The sequence below is a fragment of the Gallinula chloropus genome, assembly GCF_964237585.1.
Source record: "Gallinula chloropus genome assembly, chromosome: 2".
NCBI classification, from domain to species: Eukaryota; Metazoa; Chordata; class Aves; order Gruiformes; family Rallidae; genus Gallinula; species Gallinula chloropus.
Window position 1 is genome coordinate 6942006 of NC_140086.1, and position 18982 is coordinate 6960987.

General features: G+C 40.6%; 1 protein-coding gene across 1 annotated transcript in view; it reads left to right on the plus strand.

Annotated features, from left to right (window-relative positions):
- FAM135B (family with sequence similarity 135 member B) overlaps positions 1-18982 on the plus strand; it is a gene marked incomplete at both ends in the record, with an annotated part of 151570 nt that overhangs the window by 122321 nt on the left and 10267 nt on the right. The window contains 6 exons of the mRNA XM_084280492.1: positions 2123-2276; positions 4946-4995; positions 8661-8816; positions 11081-11154; positions 14124-14278; positions 15303-17358. Of these exons, the coding sequence (XP_084136618.1) occupies positions 2123-2276; positions 4946-4995; positions 8661-8816; positions 11081-11154; positions 14124-14278; positions 15303-17358 (2645 nt within the window). The remainder of the gene's footprint in view (positions 1-2122; positions 2277-4945; positions 4996-8660; positions 8817-11080; positions 11155-14123; positions 14279-15302; positions 17359-18982) is intronic.

Genomic DNA, 18982 nt, shown 5'->3' on the forward strand with positions numbered 1-18982 from the left:
ATGCATTTTCCTACTAGTTTGTATTTTTAGTTTTAAACAATAAACTTGCCAAGAAAGCCTGAAAATAGACCTATTACAGTGTGGTCTTGCACAACAATGCCATGTTACAGTACTGATATGAACCATGAAATTATCTCAGATTTTTTCCTTCTGCTCATCAGTGTAGCATTTAAATTCCAGAGTAATTTGTGCCTAAAAAAAATAGCAATGGGTTATAAAAGAGGACATTTTATCATGACACTGTGTATCAATTCACTTCCAATTTTCTGTTGTTTCCAGCAGCATTTCTTTATGCTCCTTTCTTCTGTATTCCACGGTGAGAGTAAAATAGAATCATGCTGAATCTGGAGGTTTTGAAACCTTACAAGAACAACCAACTCCTTCAATTATCATCAGCCATTTCTCTGTGGGTCAAGATGAGCAATCCTTTTTGTGTCTGCCACAGAATACTAGCTAACAGCTGGAAGATTTACATGAGAAATCATCCCAGCTCAAGCTAAGATCTTTAGGGAAGTCAAAGGAAGTACAACACAGGAGTCTTCATTGTTGCTTCTGGGGATCTGCAGCTATTGGGACTGTCAGTGTCCAAAAAGGCAGTCAGTACCTAGCTGGCATGTACGAATTGTGTCCTTACCTCATCAGTGATCATCAGTGGACTAAGTTGCAGATTGTTCATGTTTCTCCACAGCCATGCAACAATCCTATCCTGATACATTTGTGCTGACAATCTGCTATAAAAAGCAGATCTAGATATATTCTCAATTTACCTAATCATAGAATGCTTTGAGTTGGGAGGCATCTTAAAGATCATTAGTTCCAATCCCTCTGCTATAGGCAAGGACAGTGTCCACTAGACCAGGTTGCTCAAAGCCCCATCCAACCTGGCCTTGAACACTGCTAGGGATGGGACATCCACAACGTCTCTGAGCAACCTGTGCTAGTGCCTTACTACCCTCATAGTAAAGTATTTCTTCCTGACATCTAATCTAAACCTGCCCTCTTTCGTGAACAGTCCCTCTCCCACTTTCCTGTAGGACCCCTTTAAATATTGGTAGGCAAATTTTCATAGAGTTCAATGGCAGAACACCCAGGTAGCTTTCTCACTTCTCTGTTTTCAAAACCCTTTCTTCTCCTGCAAAGTAGGTAACTTACTCCCGTTTGGGGAAACAAAACCCAGGTATTATCAGATTGCAAGTGCTCACATACCTTTCTGCTACACCACTGGATAAACTTTGTAAAATGTATTGAGAGACTTCAGAAGTATGAGCTGTCATATCACTCCTTGAAACTCTCCATGAAATCCTGGGCAGAAAACCATAGCTTAATAAGTAGTTTCATTTTAAGTCTGTAAAAAGCAGTGTAAATTCCAAATATGAGTAACTTACACAAGTATTTTTTGACAGCAGTGAAAACTTTTGATTTATTACACCTTAATGCAAACTCTGCTTATATTCTAAATGTAAATGCATTGTTTGGAAAATTTTTGTGTTAGACATGCTGTTATCTGTCCAATTACACCTCCTGCCACAAGGCATACACTAATCCAGACATTGATCCTGGAGTACAGAGTAGCTCATATTAGTTGATGGGATAAAAATGCCATCCGCACTTTTCCCCCTAATACTCATAAGGAAACATACAATGATGCTATCAAGCTACAACCTTTGCAGAAGGGAATGAGAGGATATGAGGGAAAGGGAAAGTGAATGCATCCATCTTTTTTTTTCCACCCCTTCTCTCTGCATGCAGCAGAGAGGATGTGTTTTTGCACTGCACTATCTACATTGTGGGCAGACATAGGCTCCACAGCAGGGCATGTGTAACATGGATAGACTTCTTCTCTGTTGGATTGTTTGGACATGTTGTCAGCATTGCTGGGACTTAATAGTTTTGGTATGGTTTGGGCAAAACATGTATGTAGAATAAGATACTATTATGGTTACGTATTTAGATTGTAAGGTGGCTAGAAGGTAGGGATGTTTAAAATCTCTTTTTGGTGCCAACTTCTTGGTTAGAAATGAAAGGCTGCCCACAACTGGATTTTTGTGGAAACCTCTAGGACAAATAGATACCATTAATTTTAATCTCTGTATTGTATTTTCTTGATACATTTGTTACACAGGGCAGCTTTTACGTCCCATCAGAGAACTGCATGCAGCATGCATACAAATGGCATAAGGACCTCTGTCTTCTGCTCTTCAATGCTCAAAGAGGACTTCACATGTACTACACCCTCATAATGAAGGAGATTCCTGATTTACCACAGCTGAAGTTGGGTAAGTGAACAGACATTTAAAATTAAGAAATGTAGAATCATAGAATATACTGAGTTGGAAGAGATTCATAAGGATCATGGAGTCCAGTTTCTCATTTTCAATACACATTTTAGTACCAAAATTATTGGGCTGCTCAGAGATTTTAGAAGATTTTTGTCCCTGTTTTCTGACTAGCACTAATTTTGGCACACTGTTAAAAATGACTGCCTTCTCAGCTTATGTGGATCATTTTATAGGAACTGAAGGTGGTCTGATGTCTAGAGGAATAAAATGTTTTGATAATTTTTTGATAGTATTTTCAGTGAGATTTACTCTCAGTTGCTTTTTACAGAATTAAACTTCCAGATCTGGGGGAGACCAGCTTTTCTTTCTTTTCCTCTTGAAAAACATTTTTTTTTAAACTGAAAAGAAAAATCTGAAAGGTGATGTGGTTTTGAAACATACTCCCTCGTTTACTATTTGCAATATATTTCTTCCCTGCCAATTACATAATTACATCTTGTTTTTTAAAATGATTCTGCTTTTCTTCCTAATTCAATTGTTTAATAGATTTCTGGATTTGGCAGAAACGTTTTTTGGCTGGCCAGGCCTGTTGGGTCCAATGTAGAAACGCTGGCTGGATTTGCAGGATGGAACTCTGTAATTTTTGTTTAGTCATCTTTGCAATGACTGTATGATCTCCTCTGACAATGAGGTGCATCCCTGACTAATTCCTGCTCTCCCACCTGTTTTTTTTGAAGTCAAGGAATGTGGCTCATGATTTCACATCAGTGTTTTTGTGTCTTTATGTTTCTGTCTACAGGTTTTGAAGTTACCAGTTTGTTACCCCACAGAAATAATTAGATTAGGAGAGTTGATTGCATTGGCCAGCAGATTTAGAAAGAGAGCAGAAAACATTTTCCTGCTTCACCATATAGTGCTTGTATGCAAGAGCTATCACACATAATACATTATGCTCTACAGACTTACGAGCTTGATAGCTCCTATTTTCCACTTCATGTATTGTTCCCCAATATGTATTTCCCTTCAAGGCAGCCTAAAATTCACGGAGTGAGAAGAGCACATACTGTGTTATTCAATCCAGCTTTGAGGAAAAAAAAAATGTACAGCATTTCTATTTGCAACTTAGGAGCTCTCAGACAGATTCCAGCATGCAACAAAACTCATGCTTTAGGCATCTTGGCTATCAGGCACATTAATAGATGATTTGTGTCTCATCTGGACAGGCTTATAGGTTGGGTGATGGAAGTTTTGTATGGTTGGTTTACCTCAACTTAAGAACTATCCACACACAGGCTTTTTAAATACATTTAGCTTGGTTTTCCAATGACTGCTGGTTCTGAAGTAGGCACTTAGTTTGCAAATGTTCTTGTTGTAATGCATGCAAATTTGCTAAATGAAAATACACTTTGGAGCTTCTTGACCAGAGCGCTGTTTGCATCATATTACTCACAGTCTGAAAATCTATTGAAGATTTAATTTTAAGGCTAGTTTTCTGACCCCTGTTGCAAAATCGTGGGATGTAAGGTTCACCCAGTATGATGAATATCAAGGAAAATTTTATATCTGTCTCCTTAAAATCACTGGAGAGAAAAAGACCCATTTAGGACAATAAAATATGTTATCTAACAAGTAGTGCTTTCTACCTTGGGGTGGCATGAACTGCACCTTCTACTTGCTCATTTTTCTCCACTCACCAGGAGAAGAATGTAAATGACTCATGCAGTTGTAAACATTTATATTTGGTCAGATAAATCTCATCATAGGTTTCTAAAGATAGTTAAGTCCAAGACCATAAATCTCTGCAGAATTTCTTAGTTGTTTCTTCTAGCTCTCTGAGTTGTATATTTAAAAAATAATAGCCTAGTTTAGGCATTATAAGTGGGAATGCTTGTTTTCAAAATTTTACCAGCTGAGGATGGATCTTTTCAAGGTGCTGCCCATCTCAATCTGCCCTTTCACATTCCTTAGTACTGTTTAAGTCATTTGTGGATTGAGGAGGCAATTTGTAGTTGTGCTTTGTTTCTTTATGGATACTATTAGAAAGTTCCACACTGAAAAATCAAGCTGCCAAAGCCAGAGAGTTGATTTATGTCCTTCTAAGCCTTGTAGTCTGTGGTGCATTTAAAGTTGAGTGTCCCTGTGCTGGATTCTCTCAGGACTACATCAAAGCAGTGCTGCTTGCTGTAGGAGTGGAGAGGCACTTCACACTCTGCAAGGCAGTACAGAGCTCCCCAATCTTTTATTAGTAAGACATCTGGTATTGCTCCAACAGTCCTGTGTAACACAACAGGGAGAACCATTTCTTGCTCATCATATTCACAGACTTTGCAACGGTGAGGCTTTGCATTCAGTTCTGGAATTAGCCATGAATACCAAAGGGTAATAACAAACTCCTACTAAAAGAGGGGGTAGACAATGCAAAGTCAAATTCTGTTGTCTTTGTTCTGATAACAACCTTCCAGGTGTAGTGGTCCAGGTTACACAAGCAGCAGTTGTACCTGCAACTCTACAAGGATAAGATGGGTGGTAGCATGCTTCAAACAGAAACTTGTCTGTCAGGGAAGAATATCAAATGACCTATTTCTCACATGAATAAAGAGCCAAGCATTAACATTTCACACCTACTGATCTCACATCTGATTTCTTTCTTTGTGTTTTTTCCCTAGAGGAGCTATCTGTGGAAGAGACCTTATCCCAGCTTTGTACTGAACTGCAGGTATTTTCTTCAGCAGAATCTGCCCATACTTTTTATTCCAAGTCCATTTTTAAGTCTTATCTAGACAGCCCAGTCACATATCAGAGAGGGGACAAAGGAAATTTGGTGTCAGCAGAAAGTTTATTCAGTGTTTCTTTTCCACTAACAATTTCACGTAATTTTGATTAGTCACTTACAAGGTATTTCTGTCACTTTTAACAAGTCACCAGCTGGATTGCTTTAACATCCTTCAGCGAGCTGAGCCCTGAGTATCAGAGTATGCAGAAAATTATTTAGGGGTAGGCTGTGATTACTGCTTTTATGCTGACAGGAGGAAAAGATCCTTTGGCAGGTTGCACAGCCATATCATTTCGAGGTGTAGAGAGGCTCATGGGAGGGAAAAAGTGTGCTTGGCTCAGAAGCAACCAAGCTACTCTGGAATTTGCTTCTGCTATGTTTATTTCAAGTGAAGCACAGACAAGTTGTCAAGGGTGCCAGGTAGAAATGCAAGTGTCAGCTGATCTCTGAGGAAGATGCTTTGTAATCAGAGATTTAATAGAGTTGATGTGCTCAGTTTATTAGCAGGAGGGGCAGCATATGGAAGAGTGACAAAATAACAATTAGCATAGGGAAGCTGAAGCCAAACCAAACTGGAAGTACATTCACACAGTTACTAAGAGTGGACTAATGGTTGTCAGCCATGGGTGAAAAATGTTTGAAATGGCAAATTTCTTCCCTTTAAGTCATGACGTGGAAACTTTGCAAGAAAACTTATTTCATATAAATTTGATTTAGAAAAACATAAGTCATTTGGCTCAGCTCTACAACATTTAGAAACTCGGTATAGGAGGTCAGACAACACAATCTAGAGTCTCCTTTGGACTTATTTTCTCTGAGTCTGGGGAAATCCAAATTGGCTTGGCATATATCAGAAAATGCCAGCATTAATTTATCTTTATCTTTATTTTCTAATTCTTGTCCATTTCTTGTTCTCCCAAAATCCTTATTGACTTGTTTTGCATGGCAATATTAACAAAGCCAGACTGCTTTGACTGTTCCTTGAAGGTTGCAAGGAACAGTGTAGCAGCAGATAGGTGAACACAACAGTTAGAACAGCACATTACCTGGGGTGTTACAAAAATTTGGGTTTTCCTGTACACCATGAAAACATTTTGCCTTAGCACTCTGGGATTTCCACCCATCTTTGCATAATTTGATGATAAAACTGGTGAATTTGCAGGAACTCTTGGCATAGATCTTGAGATCTTGTATAATATTGGTGGGACATAGGCACAGCATCGACCATCACTGCAGTGTAAGTGCTGGAGTTGTAATGTGCTTGCATCTGGTGTACAGATTAGTATTGGCAATGGTCTCACAGTATTTTGCCTCTAGGAGTATGTGAACTGAAACCATTTCTTTTCAGCAGAACATACAAAAAAGTCATTTATAAAGGGAGGAAATACTATTAAAAACCATACAAAGAGAAGCCTGAGGGTTTAATCTGCCTTTACTACTGTGTTACCAGAACCAGGTCCATTTTAAAAATTAAATACAAACAAAAGAAGAAAAAATGTGAGTTTAACCTGCCATGACTTTTATTCCATCCAAGAACACAGCAGATACTCAATGCAGAAGAAAGTGGAAGGGAAATATTTTTTTTTTTAATTGTGTGATTGATTTGTAAACAAACAAGAGAAAATAACTCCTCAAAAAACCCTCTCGATTTGTTTTGCGTGACAGTATTGTTAAAGCCAGACTACCCTGAGTAGGGCTTGGAAGGTGCAGTCACAGGGAACAGCCCAGCAGCAGGTATGTGAATGGAGTAGCCAGTATCACATTTGTTGATCATTTTAATTGCTGGGTTTTGCTCTGAGGAACTGAGACCCTGGGATTTGACTTGTGTTGCTAGTGTTGCTAAGTTCTTGTCCTGTATGTGGCAGTGCAGACTCTCACAAATAGAAGTACCTTTCCTTTCCTTTTTCCTTTCCCCTTCCCTTCCCCCTTCCCCTTTCCCCCTTCCCTTCCCCCTTCCCCTTTCCCCCTTCCTCCTTCCCTTTTCCCCCTTCCCCTTTCCCCCTTCCCCCTTCCCCCTTCCCCCTTCCCCCTTCCCCCTTCCCCCTTCCCCTTCCCTCTTCCCCCTTCCCCCTTCCCCCTTCCCCCTTCCCCCTTCCCCCTTCCCCCTTCCCCCTTCCCCCTTCCCCCTTCCCTTCCCTTCCCTTCCCTTCCCTTCCCTTCCCTTCCCTTCCCTTCCCTTCCCTTCCCTTCCCTTCCCTTCCCTTCCCTTCCCTTCCCTTCCCTTCCCTTCCCTTCCCTTCTCTTCCCTTTTTCCTTTCCTCTTTCCTTTCTTTATTCCTCTCCCCTTCCTCACCATCATACACCTATTCCTCATATGTCTTGCCTTAATAATGCATCTTTGATGACTGTGTTTTCTGTTTACAGTGTAAGAGGCTGCTTACTGACTAAAGAAAAAAAGTAGTAAAATGGACATACATGATATAAAAAAGATTTCAATAAATAAAGTAGTGGCCTGACTGTGCAGAGAGAAATATGTGGGCAGAATCTTTTCTCTACCACCATCCCCATGATTTTTCCAATACCATTCTGGTACTGGAGCTTGTGCCGTTTTGGACAAGTAGCAAAAATAGAATAGCACCCAAATAGTGTAAACTCAGTGACAGTATCTGTGCTATCTACACACATATTTTCTTTGTTTCTTTCTCTCTCAGAGAGAGAATTTGCATTTAATCAGGGCTTAGTTTGCAGTGTCACTAATCTGGAAACTACCTGCATAATAAAATGTGAAAAATAAGCAGGCTTTCAGCTGCAGTCCTAACCAAAGAAACAACCTGGCCAAGAGCTGATAAGTGATTCCTTTGGTATTACATCTGGAGTATTTCTGGTAGTATTCCCAGTTTCATCGAAGCAGGTAGGGACTGTAGGAATAGAGGGATGAAGAGTGGGTTCTGTACCCTTTGTGCCAAAATATGGAGGTAAAATGCAGTGTCTGTCGCTTGTTAATGAAATTGTGAAACTGGGAAGATTGATGTGCAGAGTTTTGCTGCTGACAGGCACTTCCTGGCCTGCAGAACTTCAGCGCAGAATTTCAGCCTAGAGCTGGAAGGGATGGAGGGCCCCAGCACATCCTAGTATTGGAGGGAAGCAAGAGCAGATCCTGGGATGTCTGTTTGCATCATGTGTTGAGGACACAGTGTTTTGGGTTTGGGTTTGGTTTTCATCCCACCCCAGTCACCCATCTGGTATCCTATGTGACATGGCTGAGAAGGCTTCTTTTGCTAGGAGAAAAGAGGTGACAGGCCATGGTTTATTATTTCAGAGCATCCAGCACCATCTGGTGGATAATTTGGAACCCTCGCTCTTTGATTATTTTTCCCAATGACTACATCTGCAGTAGAGTGTCTGCAAAAATTGAGGCTGTTTCAACTTCTTGCACTCCAATTGTGTAGCTGAGACCTTTTGTCATAAAATATGTGACTTTTAAAGAGTAGCAGAAAAATTCTCACCAGCTTTATTTGGGGTAAAATACCTGAAAATAGTAGCTTTAATAATATTTCTAAACCAAGAGGATTTTTTGTTGCTGTTCCTAAAAGGACTTAATCTAACATACAAGCTCATTTTCTTTCATGACACTGTCTTGATCTCAGAATTTCCTTTCTTTCCTCCAGCTGCTGAGCAATCCAGAGAAGATAGCAGAACAGATAAGCAAGGATCTCGCCTGGCTTTGCTCCCACCTCCTAGCCCTGTGGACCCAGTTCCTGGAGGTGGCAACGCTTCATCCAGAAGTCACAGCTTATCTGACTCAGGAACATCACATGCTAAGGGTAATGTTAAGGAATTAAAAGCAACATCAGTAATGGTAACCTCCTGATAGAAACTAATGATTTACCTGGATATATATTTCCAATAATGTTCTGCCCATATAAGTATTTGCTTGAAATGGGGTGAGAAGGACAAGGTGAAGCTCTGGGTATGAAATTGCAGACTTCATTTTCTGCAGTGAAGGCTGTTGCTTCTATGGGACCCAGGATCCTGTGTAAAATGGGTGTATTTTGAACACCAGAATCAGACATGGAACAGGAGATAGGTAGGAAGGGGTAGATATCTCCTGCACTTACCCATAAATCATAAACATTCCTTTTAAAAAGTGTAAGTGTGCCAATGACAAAAGAACTCTCAAAAAGAGAGTTTTATCTCAACTTATATTCACAAAACTACCATGAGGAATATGGATTTGTTCTCTTCATTATGTCATATATATATATATATATGTATGTATGTATGTATGTATACAGCTAGCTCTTACCTTTCTCCTACTGAGGTGCACACAACAAAGTATTAATATTGTTCATGTGGAAATTGCTTCCTGTACTTGATTATAACAAAGGTGCAAAAGCCCTTGCCTTTTGAGCTAACTTTGACTGCTTGTCTGATTAATTCAGCAAGTGCTGTGTCTTTCATTAGGAGGTTTTTGGTTGTTGACCAGACATCAGTTCAGCACATCACCTGAGCTGAACTCATAGTTTAATCTAATCATTACAGTAATTGCATAGAGAAAAGGGCAGGATTCACCTTGCTTAGCTTTCAGAGTCTACAATGTAGGTATTGACATCTCAACTTATGTTCTGGTTCCTGTCAAAGCTAGTAGAAGTCTGTCTGCTCTCCACAGTGACCAGAACAACTCTCTAGTTGCTCTCCCCATGAGCATGGTTGAGCTTGCAAAAAGGAGGCATAACAATCCAAAAGAGGTGACTGATGCTGAGACTCCTCTGGGTAGTTTGACTAGGTCTCCTCTGACTCTGAAAGGCCCCATAGGCTTTCAGCCAAAATGTATGCTACCAGCTCCAGCAAGGTCATTCCTAGACTGTGGTTTGTTCCCACCTCAGCTGATGTTGGCTGTCTGCTTGATCCTTGACAAATGACATACCTTTGTGCGTTTCAGTTCCTCCCCATATAAACCATGTGTATTGATACTTTCCCACCTCTGGAAAAGAGTTTGAGAACCCAATATACTATTATGGTACAGCCTTTTTGAAGGGTGGTGAGACACTGGAACAGGCTGCCCAGGGAAGTTGTGGATGCTTCCTCCCTGGAAGTGTTCAAGGCCAGGTTGGATGGGGCTTTGAGCATCCTGATCTAGTGGGAGGTGTCCGTGCCCATGGCAAGGGGGTTAGAACTGGGTGATCTTTGAGTTCCCTTCCAATCCAAAGCATTTTGTGTTTCTATGATTCCATGTTAGTCCTTTCTTCAGAAAGGCCATTTGTTAAAGCACAGCTGGGATGTAGGGAGGTACCAAGATGCTCTGACGTATGCTGTTCACTGCCATTTTCTGACACTGTAACAGAGGTCATATTAGTAATGTATGGACTGCAGTTTAACAGCTTAATACATTTGATTGCATATTATGCTTGATTCATCTGAAGCCAAAGCTTATTCCAGGACAGAGAGCAGCACTGAATTTTTTATAGCTGATTTCACACTCTGTGCTCTGCCAGCCACTTCAGATCTGTGGCTCTTTTCTAATTGATTATTCAACATTGAACAGATCCATGAAGAGATTTGAAGAGCTCTCATTTGTAAGTATCATGACATAGGCAGATATGTTTCTACCGTGATAGGGCTTATTCTCCTCTGGACTGATACATCAGACTTCCTTTACTCTCTTAGTAACCACTGTGGGTGTTCCCATAGAAGAGATGATCAATTATGAATTGTTCTAATTTAGTAACTCACTCCACTGCTGCTATACCGTTTGCACAGTAGGAAAGGATGAAATCTTCCTGACTTTAAGAATACAAGGGGAAATGGTAAATTTGACAACTTTTAGAGAAGTAGTCAGAAGATGCTTGATTGACTGTTAAGGGACACTTCTTACCTCCTGGCAAAATATGCAGCAACACCACTTGCTTTGTGCTGGACTGGGAAAGTCAAGCAAAGTTGAACTCTTTGGTTCTTTTCTGTCACCAGCGTGGTTATGCAGATGGAGCATATTAAAGGATCTGATCTGACAGTCACAGCTCTGTTACCAGCCTGATTGTACTTGGCATCCTTGAGCAGAACTTAAGTTTAACATGTGTTTCTCCCTCAGGTGAGGAGATTCTCAGAAGCATTCTTCTACACTGAGCACCAGAAACTTGCTGTGCTCACATTCCAGGAAGGACTGTAAGTAACCCGTTAACCCTCCCCTGTCACTGGAACAACTGAAAATGTAATTTAAAACATTTTGTAATCAGGACTGAGGTATTTTTCTTCTGGATGTGGAGAAGTTTGGTTTGAGATAAGTCACTGGGTCTGTTCCAGCTCCATATTATAAAATCAGTACCAGAAGTGAATGACTCCAATCAGGCCACAGAAGTCATTAATGTCAAGATTGCTATATTCTAGGGATATGAAGCAGGAGATCCTCTTTCCCACCTCTTTTCTCAGTTGCAGTTGGGTGCATTTCTTTTCAGAGCATATCTCCACCAACACCACCAGCCTCAGAACAGGCAGAAATATTTGTTTTGTATCTTTCTTCAATAAATTTCCTAAACCCACTACACCAGATGCAGTACTAGTACTTTTAATGGGAAATAACTGTTGGCAAACAAGGGAAGTTTAACATTTAAAAACTTGGGGGGTTTATCATCCCTAATATAAATTTTTGGGAGTAGGCAGTCATGGATGTCTCTTGGTGTTTAGTCCAGCCCTACTTTGCATAGCAGAAAGGATCTTTCCTTTCAGACAGGAGCATTAAACAGCCAGTGCAAATCTGTAGATGTTCATTAGATCCAGCAGTGGACAACGGGAAGGAGGCATACCACCATAGTAGCTGGAGCAACTGTGGGAGTGATGTGAGCTCAGAGCTGATAATCGGTTGATCAAGAATAAACAGTGAAAAAAGTTCATGAAAATAAAAATTGCACTGGCCTGCATTAATAAAAATATGGTATAAAACATTGGTAAGGTGACACTTCTTTCTTGGAACCAAGATGGGCAGTATGAAAAGCCAGTTTTAAAGGTACACCAGGGCAAATCCTGCCTTCAGTTTTATCCAGTGATCCCAAGTGGAGCACATGGATAATACTCAGGACCTGGCCCCTGAAGGCAATGTTCAAAGAACAATGCTCAGACTTTTATTTCTGAATGATGAGGAATGTCCACTGAAGCAGCCTGTCACCATGGGGGGACCACAGCCATGAAAGCCATATTTCAGAAGGGGCTTAAAGGCCATGACATTAGGTCCTGTGACAATGGTGAGGCTTGAATGAGACATCTGCTCCTAACCAAGTGCAAGGAAGAAAATTCTTTCTCAGAGCTGTCACTAGGGACATTTGGGCTGATTCAGTGTTGATGGAAAGGGCCATGACTTCATTAGTGGATGGGTTGTACAAGGCTACCTTGTTCTGCCGAATTAGAGAAGCACCATGGCTGCAGGGACCCAGCTGTGCTCACTTAGTCCTCTGATGTCAGGTTTTAAGTGAGCTATGTATAGGGAAAACCCCACATCAAGATCCTGAGGTGAGGGCACTGACTGTTATGGCCCCATTCAAGCAAACATAACCCTGCACAGGGGGAAGCCTAATTGCATGAAGAGCTTTTATTTCCCCAGGCAGCCACAGAACCAGCCCATTTCCTACAGATAGACATATTTTTCCCCAGTGATTATCAAGGACAGAGTAAAAAAAGTAAAATAGATTACAAACTTTAAAAGTTGGGCCTATGTAGTAAATTTGGTCTGTACAGGCCTCATGGCACAGTCGTTGTTTTCCTTTTGATTTTGATAGATGATGTAGTTGGAAAAACAGAGTCTTGGCTGCCAGAGTATTATTAATGTTGGTGGTGGCAATAAGGAGTATTCACTGGGTTCACAGAGTGGCCAGGTGAGATCAGCTGTCAGAAGACCAGATTCTGTAGAACCACCTCAAACAGTAACACGTTTTTTTCCCCAATTCTTTCATATTTTTGGCAGAGAAGAGCTTTTTTTTTTGCCTCCAGGACTGTGGTGAGTACTGTGTGAGGCCATGCACATATATGCCTGGCAGCATTTGACTGCTTAGACAGAAGAGGACACACCATTCCAAATAGGTTGGGTATCACACAGGGTGTGAGCCTCTAGCAGGTGACATGTCCTCACAATATTTTACAGAAAAAATGTTTTTTCTCACACCTTTGCCTGTCAATCATTCATCTTTTGTGCCAGAGATTAGTCTTAAAGCAGGGTTAGTTTATTACCTTTACATGTGGTCTTTAGTAAAGTACTGATGCTATTAATTAATATGTCAGTAGAACTTTATTATGGTGCTAAGAGTTAACTTTGAACACCCAGGTGTTGCCTGAGGCAAGAATAAGCAGCTGTTTGTGACTCCTGTCTGAGTCATGTTTTAGCAACCAATGGCTGTGATTCTGTGACTTATCTTTGAGGAAAAAATAACCAGCCTACAGGTAGGAGCAAATGACAGGCAGCAACAATTATGTTGAAGGTGATACGGTGGTCGGCACAAGATATTTGTGTCTGAAGGTAGTCAGGATAAGATATTTGTGTCTAAACACAGGATTCTTCTATGAGGACAGACCAATTGAATTACAAACCCATTGTTTGAGTTTTGCTTTATAATTATAAAGCCTGATTTTTCCAGTTAGCTGTCACATTGTGATTACCCGCTTCCTGCTAATGATAAACTGAAGCATTGTCATTGTGATCTTTGCAGAATTGCTTTCAGTTGACTGTGAAAAGCTTGCTGCCTTCCTCTTTATTCTTTAGGATAAGCAGACTAATTTATCAAAGACTCAAATAAAACAAACTGTATTTGACGTTTTCCTTATATTTTAAGGAAGATAGGAAGATAGGAGATAGGAAAGCTCATCAGAAGTAAAGAACACAGTATTTATTATAGACAAATCCGTGTCTGTATGTCAGTTTTATGTCACATTCCCTGATAGAAGCCAGGCTGCATTTTACATAGCCTGAAAGACAGAAACAGTTATTCTAGTTCTGCCAAAAGGCAGTAGCTGAACTGATGTGTCTCAGCTCGTCCAGATGCGTACGTATCTGACTACACATCCAGCTTTGCTGCTGGGCTAGCAGAAGTGATGGAGAAGGAGCATGGTAACTCCTCAGACACTCCATTTCTTTTTTACTTTGCTGCCAGGATCCAAAGTCACGGGCAGATTTCTACAGAAATCCGGAATTCGGAGTATTTCACCAGCATGCCCCCGCTGCCGGCAGAATGCCTCGACATTGACGGAGACTGGAACACACTCCCAGTTATCTTTGAAGACAGGTACATGGATACGCCTTGCAAAGGTGAGAAAAACACCACAAGGTACAGCTTCATGAGTGCTCGAGCAGAGGGAGATTAATTTCCCCAGCCCAAGCTAAGAAACCTCACATCCCTTGGGCTAACTCTTGGATCTGCTGTGTGATAGAGTTGAATTTTTCTGTTTTCCCAGTCACAAACTAGAGTACTTCCTGTAACTCTGTTTTTCAACTTCAGAGCTGTTTTGTAACAAGAGCTGGAGGCAAAATCTAGAAGGAAAACAGAATCTTTTGGATTTTTGTTACAGTACAAATTTAACAGAAAAAATACTATGAATTTCATCCCCAGTGTGACATCTAGTGGTAAGAAAACTCAGAACAAAGCCCCAAAATTGACAGCATAAAGCCCAACACTGGCTCTGAAAGACAGCCTTGCTTTCAAAAAAAAAAAGTATTTTCCCCTTAGTATTCAAAAAGAATTTTAATTAATAAATTATTTGGTTCTGTAGATTAGTATTAAAACCTCGTAGCCCTTGTTTCCCTTTTCTTTTTACCCCACTAGTAAGATTAGTAAGAAAGCAATATGCATTAATATTATAGGTGGCCACAGTCTAGTAAATAGCTGTGGTCCAAAATTTCCACTCTTCCACAATTAGCCAGCTGCCTAAATTTTGACACTTCATGTTACCAATATTTAAACTATTAAATGGAGCATTAATTTGATTCACAAGCAAGACCTGTACTGTGAACAATGTTGTGTTATAGCAGGAATGCAAAGAAATCTCAGCTCTGTTTTGCTTACCTACATTGTAAACTAGCAATTCAGATACAGTTCTACTGAGGAAAGTATATTTTATTGATACTGTCTTCTTTGGCCTAACTATAACAATTTAGGGAGCATAATTCAAGTAAAATGCACTCTGGCATTTTCATTTGTAATATGCCTCCAATGCATGTGTAACATATATAATGTAAATACACATATTTTTTAGGCCTTACAATCACTTTTCAATGTCCCACATACCTTTGGAGTAATTTGTTGTGTATCATTTATTTTTTTTCTTTCTTTCAGATGAGAATTTGGAAGTTTTTGCAGAATTTGAAGCTCCTGCAAATACCCAAATGGATTTAATAGATGACAACGAAGATTTTACATCAAATGATGCCACTGCAATAACAAAAGGAGACTTTGGGAAAGGTACTCTGATAATACACACAGATAGGATAAACAGGAATCCCTCCTGCATATACACTGGTACTGAAGGTGCTGTTTGTACAGCTAAGGGTCTAAACCAGCACTCTACATCTCAGGTATGTACAGCAAACAAAGAAGGCCAAAGGAAACCTGGAAATATTTTTGTTTCCACCAAGGAAACTACTTCTGACTCAGAGTCAGGCAATACAGAATGTACATCGGAAGAATTTAAAACATCCAAGGAAGTTTTGTCAAAAATCAATAGACTTGCAGCAGATGTTACCTATGAAGACACAAAACCTAGCAATAAGGATTCCCACAAAAGTGAACCCATGTTAATTGTAAGTGCTCAGCATGAGTGTGGAGCATGTGGAATTGATGGCTTGGAAGACAGGACTGAAATAAATAAACCAGATGAACCTGGTCATCCTGAGAATAATTTCACTTTATCTGAGCTTGCACTGAATGAATTAAGCAGTCTTGAAAAAACAGCAGATCCAGACACCAAGGCTCTGCTCCCTGTTTTGAAAGCTTTGCCCACCCACAGCTTTGAAATGAAATTGTTCTCAAAGGAGCAACGAGGTGAGGAGTGTGAAGAATTTACCCTGATGTCAGGGGTTATAAAAAGATCCTCCTCTATAATATCTGATTCAGGCATTGAAAGTGAACCAAGTTCAGTAGCGTGGTCTGATGCTCGAAGCCGGGCGCTGGAGTTACCCAGTGATCGAGAGATCCTGCACCATTTGGTACGAAGACATGCCATCCACCGAAACTCCCTAGAGGGTGGCCACACAGAAAGCAATACCAGCTTGCCCAGTGGGATCCAAGCATCTCTCACATCCATTAGCTCTTTGCCCTTTGAGGAAGAGGAGAGGGAAGTGGAGCTTACCAAGCTGACCAAATCTGTCTCGGCTCCTCAGATCAGTAGCCCAGAAGAGCCTGCGGAGGAGGTAGATATATCAAAACACAGTGAAGCAACCTCAGGAGATTCAGGAGGAAACTTTAAAAGTTGCACAGAAACAGAGGGCAGAGATCGGGAGTTAGTTGTGGACCTTCCTGGGCATCAAATCACTACAGAAAATGGACAACTAGAATCAGGAGGACATCCCAAAACCTCTGTCAAACATAGTACCGGTAACATTGAGTTACAAGGGGAGGAGGAGAAGGAAGGTTTTCCAGAGACTTACTGTAGTTCAGAAAGACCAGCTCCTTCTCCAAAGCAGCTCAGAGATAATGTCTCTGAATGCCACTCTCTGGAGAGCAATGGTGAGTGCACCTTAAAAACACAAAGGGCTTGTAATTACTTGGACAAAAATATAGGTAAGTTTGATACATGCATCAAGGATCCAAAAGATAAACTTAAGCTGGAAAGTTTAAAAATACAACAAGACTTTTACTCCACCAGCAGAACTTCAGGCGAGGAGAGTTTCTCACACAGCATAAAGCTGGTACCAGAGTTTTGCTATCCTGTTGCAGCTCCGTCAGAGACCTCAACTGAATTTGGCTCAATGCAAGGAGAGTGTGGTAGCTCTCTTGCTGATGAAAGCCCGGCAGTATATGCAGAAATGCAGGACCTACAAGAAATTGAGCTAAACAACTCACCCGCCTCAGCAGACCCTGATGCAGGATCCTACCAGGCTGAACCTGAGAGCCAAGAGCATAAACTTGTAACTAACGGCACCGGGTTTCATCCAACGACAGCGGAGGGAGTAGCACTGGAGAGCAGAAAGGCTGTTGATGTGGTTAACCTGTCCGTCTCTTGCACAGCCACGTGTCTTCCCTTTTCTTCTGTTCTCAAAGAGACCCCTGCTATGGTCGGCTTCTCTGCAAAGCAGGCTGCATTCCCCATCACCCGCCAGCCCCTGGGCTCTTTTGGAGTTGTCTCTTCTAATTCAAATGAGGTGGATGAAGAGACCAATGAAAGGATGCTGAAGTAAGAATGGCTAATTACTTTCTTTGTTAATTTTACCATAATGTCAAGAGACCCTGACAAAGTTCAGGGCCCTAATACAGTAAGCATAGGGCAAGCTTGTGTTCAGAGACATCCAAAACAAATAGTTCAAATAGACAAATGGGTTTATATAGAATAAATAAATAGAGTGGAAGCATGAAAACACAGAAGCACCAAGATCACCAAAGAAAAGTGTATCTCAGCCAAAGTCATCACAAATAATCATAAAAATCAGTAAGATTTAGGAGTCTAAATAGTTTCAGAGATCTGGCCCTCCTTTATGAAGTCAGTGTTAACCAGACTTGAGTACTGATCCTAGATAGTTTCACTATGGCAATGCCATAACTTGGTTTTCTCTTCTGCTTAAAAAATTGTATTTGTTAGCTTTATAAACTGAAACAGGAGCACAGATTGGCTGGTAAGGTCTCAGCTTCTCAAACTGGGCAAATGGAAGAATTGGCATCCTTGGTAACTGAAGAAGGGGCTTTTTTCTTTTTTGCTTTTGGTCCTAATTGTCCACGGCCACATCATGGACCTGATTTCACAGTGGCCCATTTTGCAGACTGACATGATAGCACATGGATAATTTTGTTATATTTTGTAGTCTCTTCTGTACTGAGAGAAAACAGGAGCATGGGAATTTATCAACCCCTTCAGCTGCCAAAAATGTTGGGGCTTTCTTCATGTGCATTTATTTGCTACCTGAGGCATTTTTTTTTCTTCTTTTCCCCAGAGCATCTTGATGTTTGTTTTATAGACCCTGATGTAAATCCTGCTTTATCTAAGCATAAAATTTGGTCATTCTTTGTGAATCAAACTATTTAAGCATGTATTCATGCCCATGAATCCAGGGCCTTCATGTCTGTGGTCAGAACACTAGGTTTTTCATTCTTATGTCCCTTTAAAATCAGTAGGGATGATATAAGTGATTGCTTGCCATTATATCAAGTGGCTTTAAGCTAAGTCCAAGCGTTAGCTTAATCTCATCCCAGTTTTCTCCTACCTAATTCCACACTTAGGTAGTGATTATTAATTCCCAAAAGCTCTAAATAAGTTTTGCTAAGTCAAAAAGCCTCTGAAGTATTTGTCACTGGGTGAAGTAGTGTGTCAAATTTTAGGCCTTGAGCAGGAAAGGGGTTGGCTTAATTCCTTCATCACTGAGTTGCTCTTCCTCTTAAACTATTAAATGTTTTCAAAAGAACTCAAAACCAAACCAATCTGACATGTGAGGAGCATACATTGACTCTACAGTCTGAGGAATCAGGAGAACACCTACCTGTCTATAAATGCATCTGATGCTAGCAAAATTATATATTTGTTACTTCAGTATCTGTAAAGCTGATGACCTTGTTAAGATGTGAATTGCTAATTCTGTATCTTAGTCTTATTGTTATGGGCTGCTAGAAGATGGGTAGGGTTTTTTGGTAAATCCCTCTTTCCTCTGGCAGGTGTGAGTTGCTAATGGGCTTTAACTATTCCCTGTGTTTAACCGAATCATTCAGATTTTATTCCCAGCATCCTGATTCCTCTCAATCAGAATAAATAAGAAATAGTATCCAGGTCTCTGCTTGAAAGTTGCAAGCATAATTTCTTGCAAATACCAGCC